We start from the raw sequence: 8958 nt of genomic DNA, 5'->3' as shown, positions 1-8958 counted from the left end.
GAGAGGAGGGGTGGTGGTAGTGCGGCACAACAGCACGATTGTTTCCTTCTTCTTCTGCTGCTCCTTCAGTCGTGGAGTTGAGAGCCAGGACAGTACACACATTTCGCAGGTAGTGATTTCTTTACTCATCTGTTTCTGCTGATATACCCACTCATAGAAGTCGAGTAATCTGTGTTTGGGACAGTGAAGAAAATGGGTGATTTCACTGGCTGTCCGTGCTGTTTCCTCGGTATGTCATTCATACCTGGCGGTGTGTGTTATTAAGATAGCTAAATGTCCTCCCCGTTTTATTTTACATTGACACGTCTGTGCTCCATTTTTTATGTGTTTTTTATGCACATCCTGACAAGGTAAAACTTCAAGTTTTAGGTACGAGTCCAAAGTTTAGTGCAGATCACCTGTGGGAAGGAACATTTTCATTTTACTTGAGTATTTCTTTTTACATCACTACAACAACAAAGACTTTGTCATACAAAGCAATGTATTATATTTTTAAAAATCTACTCTATCGAAACCAAATAAAACATTAACCTTTAATGTTACTGTGTCAGTAATAATAATAGAATGGAGGCTGTTTATAATGGCATTGGTGTTTTATTTTTAACATACATAACCTGTTATATAGTCATTTAACATTGTTAGTTTTTCATGGTGTATACGCGGTCTTTTTTCATAGATCAAGCGTTTGTAAAGTGAAAGGAAATGTAGGGGAAATGTTTAAACTGCACTTCTGGTTTTGTTTACATTAAATTCTCTGAGGGTGACATGGCTTTTTTCAAGTTTGTAATGCCTTAAATCTGAGAACCTGTGTGTGCGCGTATGTGTGCTTGTCCATTTCAGCAGCTCAAGACGGAACAGTGGTATTACTGATTTCTAGCTGCAGTGGCAGAGCGTCTGCAGCCTAGCCCAAAGGAAGAAGGACATAGGAGGAGTTTGGAAAGTAAACATCTCTCAGCTTGACTCATGCTCACAACAGTGCAGACTGCCTTGGCTGTGAGTTGAATGTATTCAGTGTTGGTGTGGATAAAGATTAAATGTAAAGCAACCTGGATGTTTTGTTTTTTTGGTTGTTTCTTTTTTAAATACAATCCTTTCCCTCACTATATACACTGCAGCGTATTTGATGAAGGCAGCAGAGGAAGCAGCTCTGGAATTTTTTACAGGTTAAGCATTCAGTCACATTAAGGTGAAGCTTAATAATAAGAACTGCTAGCAAGACGGAACTCATGTTCAGCTGCCACCACAGCCTGCTTAAAGACTGAACAGGCTGTTGGTATAACAATAGTAAATATACAGGTTGCATAAGTACACACTGTATCTCACATAACAACACTCACTTTGCTTTCAGAGCTGCCTTAATTCTTCATGGCTTATATTAAAAAAAAAGTGCTGGAAACATGGGAGAGGGATTTTGGTCCAAATTGACATGACAGCATCACACATGGCTCCATGATCTGAGTCATATGTTCCACCACATCCCAAAGGTGCTCTACGGATTGAGATCTGGTGACTGTGGAGGCCATCTGAGTGCAGTGAACTCATTGTCATGTTCAAGAAACCAGTTTGAGATTATTTGCGCTTTGTGAGATGGTGTGTTATCCTACAGGAAGGAGCCATTGGGAGATGGGTAGATGGTAGTTTGGTTTTAAGGGGATTACTTAAATCACATTTCTTTCCCATTTTGATGCTCAGCTTCAGTTCCAGAAGGTTGTCTCAACCATGTCAACAAATGCATTGAATTTTTGCCATATGACTGGCTGATATATAGATATATTTGCATTGACACTCAACCCATCTTAATCTGTCATACTATTTTGTTTTTTTTTTACTTTTTAAAAAAAACCTTTTCCATATCCAGGCCTCACACCCGTCTTCAGTCCCCCTCACACCCTGGTGAAGACGCGAGTAGGACTTTGGATGCAGGCTGTATGTTGGCTGCTGTGCCTCAGCCTGGCAGGGGCATCTGCCGTGGTCCACAAAGACCAGGTGGCCCAGCATGCCGTCAAGCTCTATCGAAGTAAAAGGGCTGCACACGGGCAGAGCTGGGTGGCTGGTAACTGCAAGCGGCTGGTGGGCCTCCTACGTCAGAAAAATGTGGTTTTCAAGAAGCTGGAGGCTGCTGCCGATGCTGTTGGGAAAGACCGGAGCCTTTCAGAGACTGAGAAACACTTCCAGGTACCAGACTGAGAAAAAGCAATCTGATGGAGCCAAGAGCTCCTTTCAAATTGTTATCCACTGAAGAGTTAGAGACATTTAACTTTTGCATAACCTGTAATTCTTCTTTAGGTCTCTAAACTGTTTGCCTCTCTGACTGTTGCACAGAATGACTGTGCATGCTTATAATTCATGTTTCCTATGATATGTGCATGTAGCGATAAGATGACTGGTTTGATTAAAACAACTAACAGGAGAAATAGCTAAGCACCACTTTTAGACTTTTATACCAGACCAAGCTGAAAACACATTTAAATTTAATGTGGTTTCTTCAAATCTTCAAAGTTTTTTTTTCGAGTTTACCTCTGAAACGATCTGAATGAAATGCCTTCTGGTTAACTCACTAAAACACAACACCAGACTGAGAGGCAGTTTCTTCCCCAGAGCTGTGACATCCATCTAAATTCAACATGTGACTTTCTGCACATATTTATTCTGCATATACGGATAGTGTGCATTCAGTTGTTTTATTGTGTTTAAGTGCCTCTTCTGATGTGTGCCGAGAGTCACATAAAATGCACCTTCATCCTATTGTAACCTGCTTCATCACAATCTGTTTTGTCCTGTTTGTCATGTCCAGTCTCCGATGAAGAATTGTAAACTGCACTGCACACGGTGGCTTCAGTGAAAGATGACCAGAGACATTTTACCGATTGACAAGTTTCTGTTTGTCTGCATTAAGGTTCACACTCTGGAGGTTTTGCAGAAGGAGCTGAATGAGAGCGAGCACCTCGTGTTCCAGGCGTTGCACAGCCTGCAGAGAGCGCTACAGGGAGACTACAAGGATGTGGTCAACATGAAGGAGAGCAGCAGACAAAGGCTGGAGGCCCTCAGGGAGGCAGCCATAAAGGTGAAGTCAGCTGTGTTTCATTATTTGTATCTCAGTTTTTCAAAAGACAGGGAAATATCAGAAGCCCAACAATCAGATGACCCACTATGAGTAAGCTCTTTGGTGACAGTGGAAAGAAAAAACTGTCTTTTAACAGGAAGAGACCTGTAGCAGAAATGGAAACTCCCAAAAAGACTATCCAAAATGTAAATTTATTATCAAATAAGTCCTGTGTGAATATAGGAGACTGTTGATATGATCATCCTACAGACCTCAAAATTTAAGACTGAATCTTTAATACACATTTCCTACATTCATCTCTCCTAACATATGCATGGCCCCTCTTATCTCACTTCAGGAAGAACAGGAGTACGTGGAGCTGGTGGCGGCTGAGAAGCATCAGCAGGAAGCTGTTAAAAGCGCTTTGGCCCAGAACAAGACTCTGTCCATCCTGGATGAGATCCTGGAGGATGTCAGGAAGGCAGCCGACCGACTTGAGGAGGAGATCGAAGAGCACGCCTTTGACAACAACAAGCAGGTCTGCAGACAGTCACTGTCACATATTTTGGTTACTCAAAAACTGAAGATGATAGTGATTGTAGCTCCTTCCGTGCTGTGTGCTGTGTAGATGAAAGGAGTGAATGTAGAGGCCGTGCTGAGAGTGGAAGACGACGAAGAGAATGGAAGCAAGAGGAAGAACAAGTCCAGGCAAAAGGAAGTGGAGGATGACCTGGGACTGAGCATGCTCATTGACTCGCAGAACAACCAGTATGTTCTGACTAAACCGCGAGACTCAACAATGCCGAGAGCCGACCACCACTTTATCAAAGTCAGTCATTCCTCGCGTGTATAAGAAGCAGATACTCTGTATTAATTTGTTTTGAGTCGTTTTTAGTCACTATTGACGGTTTTTTTTAAACATGTATGTGCAGGACTTGGTTTCAGTGGTGATGTTGTCTCTGCCCTGTGGCTGGATTTGCACTCTGGCGGGTCTTCCTCCCATGTTTGGATATATCATCTGCGGGGTCCTGCTTGGTCCTTCTGGGCTCAACAGCATCAAGGTGTGTGAGAGCGAGACTGTAATTAATTTTTTTTAAATCAGTCTTTTTTTCTACTTTCTGTGCTTGTTGTTTATATCTGTGCTCGGCTTTGCTTGTTGCAGTCTATGGTTCAGGTGGAGACTCTCGGGGAGTTGGGTGTGTTTTTCACTCTCTTTGTGGTCGGACTGGAATTCTCACCTGAGCGCCTCAGAAAGGTAAATGAAGAAGATTTTGCTTTTGGAATAATGCAAAGGCAAGTCTGGCACTGATGCCAATGACATGGTCAAACTGTTCTGTGTGTTGTATTGCGGTGGTGCAGCATGACACGAATTAACCAACATCAGTATGAAAGCAACTTTTAAAACAATACTTTTATGTCCTTCAATGTTTGGTTTAGAGCAGGGGTCTCCAACTCCAGTCCTCGAGGGCCGCTGTCCTGAAACCTTTCCATGCGACCCTGCTGCAACACACCTGAATACGATTAGTAGGTCATTAGCAAGACTATAGAACCTGACTGCATGCTGAGGTGGCAACCCCTAACCCTACTCATGTCAGTTTAAGTAAATGTAAGTGTTAGGAATAATGTACTTTTATTGCACCATGTTCATTCACTCATGAGCTACTGGAACATGAATCAAATGGCTGAGTTGCCACCTCAGCATGCAGTCAGGTTCTATAGAGTCCTTCTAATGACCTACTAGTCGTATTCAGGTGTGTTGCAGCAGGGACGCATGGAAAAGTTTCAGGGCAGCGGCCCTTGAGGACTGGAGTTGGAGACCCCTGGTTTAGAGCCTGATTGGTATATTATTAGAGCTGAAAAGAAGGCGACTGGACTTTACGTTTTTTGAAGACCGCACAAGGGTTTAAATACCTGGGACTCTCAACCTTTTGGTTTTAGAAGTGAAGAAGCCTCTTGGATGAGAAGAGAAATGATTTTAAAAGAAAACTTAAAGAAGTCTGGTCGCTTTCTTTCTAACCTCCTTAAACAGCAGTGACCTGGATGACCGAGAAACTACGCAGACATATATTGGATGTTAGCAGCTGATGTTTGCCAATGTAATGTGTAATTACTGTCCAGTTTGTGCTAATATAGAAGCTTTTTTTATGCTTGGGATAATTTAGAAAAAGTTTAAGTAGCAGCGGACATGCTGAAGAATATTGGCTGATACATCTAGATTTAATTCCACATCAGTATTAGAATGTTTCTGTAAAATCCACTATTGCTCATAGTCTAGTTGTTTTAATACCATTTGTTTTTAAAGCCTCTGTTACTTACTTTATGGACAGTCATCATCCAGTCATCAACCTGTCTATGTGTGCATAGGTATGGAAGATTTCAGTTCAGGGTTCCTGCTCTTTGAGTCTGCTGATGGTAGGAGCCGGTTTGCTGTGGGGACAAGTCCTGCATATTCGACCCACCCAGACTGTCTTCATCTCTACTTGTTTGTCCTTGTCCAGCACTCCACTGGTGTCCCGCTTCCTGGCAGGAGGAAGCAGAGGAGATAAGGAAGGTTTGTGTTTTATGTGTCAGGACATAATAAAGCAATCATCTGGTTATTACCAGGTCCTAAAATTAGGTAAATACAGTATCAGATGAACAATAACACATGATACATTACACAGTGTCCTTGTGTATTTTGTAAGAATGAAGCCAAAATGCAGAAGCTGTATGAGGTGATCCACCTCATACAACTTCTAGGTTTTAGAACCACCTTTAGCAGGAGAAACGCTCAAGACCAACAAACTGACAAAAATTCTGCTTTCATAGAGGTGATCACACTTGCTGATGATCAGTTAAATGTATCTGATTAGCAGTACCTGAATGCTACTTACCTCCTAATTCCTATGAAAGCAGGAAAGTGTGCTTAGTTTTTCCACACACTGCTTCTGCATTTTCCTGTAGTTTTGTTCAATAAATAATGATATGGTATAATATTTTGTATTGTTGTTTACCTGAGGCTGATGTTGCTTGCGGTTGTACTAACCTAGTTTATGACCTGCTAAGGGGTTATGTTCTATAATAAAACCTTAGAAGTATGCACTTTCACACAAGTGTTTTGAAAGTCTTCTCATTAGATTGTTTAAAGCGTTTGAGGGAAACAGACCGTGTGTGTCTGTTACGTGAAGAGAACAGGTTGCATTTAATTGCTATGAGATGTGACTAGCTGGTTTTTCCTCTTCACTACTTCCATTTCAAAGATAAAAAACAGAGAAAATCTATATTTATCCCTCTGGCCACATTCCAGAAAGTTAAGCATACCTCAGATACCAGTTATAGCAGCATTCAGCAGATCCTCCCTTACCTCTGATAGTATATAGCTGAGTAGGATTTTGTGACCTGCATGCCTGTGTTGACTTCTGCTAGCACAGCAGCGGTAAATGATTTTTGCTCACAGTGAAGAAAAATCACATTTATTTTACATTTAAGAGCAGCTTGCCTATCCACAGGCCTTTTCCCATGCCATTACTCTAGGTAATTTACACATTTTAATGTAGGCAAATTTAATATCACACTACATCCGCTTATACAATATTGATTACTAGGAGTGTTTTCCTTAGCCAGTGATCATTAACGTGTTTGTGTGTGTGTGGCAGCTGAGCTGGACTACAGCAGCGTTCTCCTTGGGATGTTGGTGATGCAAGATGTTCAGCTCGGCCTCTTCATCGCTGTCATGCCGACTCTGATCCAGGCACAAAGTGGAGAGTTGGACGGGTGTGTTGGTCTTTCTGTTGTTATTGCATGTGTGCTCTGTGTAAACACGCACACAGCATTGTAAACTCTTCCCTCTGTGCACCGCAGCTTCCTGTATGGCAGCCTCCACGTGCTCTATCTCCTGGCCCAGGTCCTGGTGTCGCTGGCTGCTGTGCTTCTGCTCTGCTTGCTCTTCAGATCATTCCTGATTGGCCCCTTTTACAAGAAGCTTCACACTGAGAGCAAAGGCAACAGGGAGATCCTGGTGCTGGGGATGGCAGCTTTTGTCTTTTTCATGCTGACAGTATGCTGTCTGTTTTTAACCTTTTCTTTTAGATAAAGATCTCACTTTATTCACTTATTATGTATTTCATGTTCTTGTCTAACCCGTCGTGTGTCTGTGCTGGTTCTTTTCTTGCTGACTCATGCTGCAGGTAACTGAGGTGCTGGATGTTTCCATGGAGCTCGGTTGTTTCCTGGCTGGAGCTTTGCTGTCCTCACAGGGTCACATGGTCACAGCAGAGGTCATGGGATGCATCGAGCCGATCAGAGACTTCCTTGCCATCATCTTCTTTGCTTCTATCGGTTAGCCTGAACGCGATCATGTGACTGATCTGACCTTGGTGTTGCGTTAGTTTTGTGTTGTTTACCGTGACTTTACTGAATGGTAAGTGTGTGTCTGTGTGATGCTGCAGGTTTCCACGTGTTCCCGACATTTGTGCTGTATGAACTCACCATCCTGCTGGCGCTAACTCTCACACTCGTCATTATGAAGGTACAGACTACTCCTGTGTTTTGTCTTTGTTTTTTGCTTTTCTTTGTCTAGCTCCAGTTTCTGTTTCATTTGACTCCTTATTTCCTTCCAGTTTATGATGGCTGTACTCGTGCTGTCAGCAATCTTGCCTCCAGGGTCTCGGCACATACAGTGGATCGTCTCTGCTGGCCTCGCTCAGGTCAGCGAATTCTCCTTTGTCCTGGGCAGTCGTGCGCGTCGAGCTGGCATCATCTCCAGAGAGGTCAGTGATTACCTCTTATGTTAGTGTTGGCATCTTTTTTACTATTCAGACAGAGGAGAATATAGTAGGTGCTCAATTTGACTTTTGTTTGCTTCGTCTTCTGCCTTAAATAATCATTTATTAATGATTGTTTAAAGCAGAATTAGACGAGACCTATAATACCCTGTTCCAGGTCAATACTTTTATGTTATTCTGAGCTGTAGCTGACTCGCCCCTCCCTTTCAGCCAGTTTTCTTCTGATTGGCTGCCCCTCCCAAAAACAGGTTTGAACAGTAGCTGGGCAGATCTTCATGTGTAGTGTCAATCATCCATTGTCTATTTACAAAGAAGAACCAACTGCATTGGTTAGTTTTTAGCCAAAAGACCTATTATCTCTGATCTAAGCTAATCCTATAATGACGCAGTAATCTTTGCATCGTAAAGAATCGTGACTAGGACGACCGTCTATGTCACTGATATCTTGGCATTTAAGAACATCCATCTCTCTCCCTGGGGTATCATTGTGGAATAAATCAAAAGAGTGTTAAATTAGCATTATTCAAAGTCTGTGTTAATGACATTTCGCCATCTGATTATTGGATCTTTATTTGGTTTGCCTCTCTGGCTCTGTGCAGGTGTACCTGCTGGTCCTCAGCGTCACCACTCTCAGTCTGCTGCTGGCTCCGCTGCTCTGGAAGGTTACCACACACAGATGGGTTCCCCGCACCGAACGCAGACCAGTCACATGACCACACTGACTTCAGCACCAAAGGGTTCTCGTTTGAGTTTTGCAGAAATAACAGTGGCATAACAAGAAGTTTTATTTATGCAGGACCAAATCTCCCTCTTTTTCTTCTTCTTCTTCTTCTTCTTCTTGTACTGACTCAATCTGCTGCTTTAGAGGAGAGTGACTTGAGGTCCTTAATCAAAGCCTGCTTCTGACTGTTAAAAAAGCCTTCATTACAGTTTCTCCATCCTAGGTATGGTCCAAATTGGTGTAACATGTAGTGTATGTGCTAGATAAACTATACTGTATTTTAATATCACATGCTGAAATAGTTTTACATGTAATCTGGAAACATCTGTAAGGCTCGGTGGTGTCTGCTACTTACAAAAAACCTTTGATAGAAAGCACATGTTTTGAGGAGAAGCACAACAGATAAGAGATCCTTTACGCTGTGACGCTTT

General features: G+C 42.4%; 1 protein-coding gene across 1 annotated transcript; it reads left to right on the top strand.

Annotated features, from left to right (window-relative positions):
- The first annotated feature begins 870 nt into the window (after window positions 1-870).
- slc9d1 (solute carrier family 9 member D1) lies at window positions 871-8519 on the top strand. Its single transcript, XM_085356000.1, has 14 exons — window positions 871-940; window positions 1859-2175; window positions 2897-3064; window positions 3402-3581; window positions 3672-3872; window positions 3976-4104; window positions 4206-4298; window positions 5408-5594; window positions 6679-6796; window positions 6884-7079; window positions 7210-7360; window positions 7471-7550; window positions 7642-7791; window positions 8406-8519. The coding sequence occupies exons 2-14, from the start codon at window positions 1918-1920 to the stop codon at window positions 8517-8519; spliced, it is 2025 nt and encodes a 674-aa protein (XP_085212126.1). The 5' UTR covers window positions 871-940; window positions 1859-1917.
- The last annotated feature ends 439 nt before the right edge of the window (window positions 8520-8958 follow it).

Source organism: Diplotaxodon limnothrissa, linkage group LG1, assembly GCF_057381915.1.
Source record: "Diplotaxodon limnothrissa isolate DT_005_m linkage group LG1, D_limnothrissa_male_GT1.1, whole genome shotgun sequence".
NCBI lineage: Eukaryota > Metazoa > Chordata > Actinopteri > Cichliformes > Cichlidae > Diplotaxodon > Diplotaxodon limnothrissa.
This window is presented reverse-complemented; position numbering and strand designations above follow the sequence as displayed.

Bases quoted from the DNA above. Each gene is read 5' to 3' on its own strand.
- slc9d1 (XM_085356000.1), top strand. From the start codon at position 1,918: ATGCAGGCTGTATGTTGGCTGCTGTGCCTCAGCCTGGCAGGGGCATCT. The intron at 2,176-2,896 runs GTACCAGACTGA...GTCTGCATTAAG, and splicing joins AGACTGAGAAACACTTCCAG to GTTCACACTCTGGAGGTTTT. The intron at 6,797-6,883 runs GTGTGTTGGTCT...TGTGCACCGCAG, and splicing joins CAAAGTGGAGAGTTGGACGG to CTTCCTGTATGGCAGCCTCC.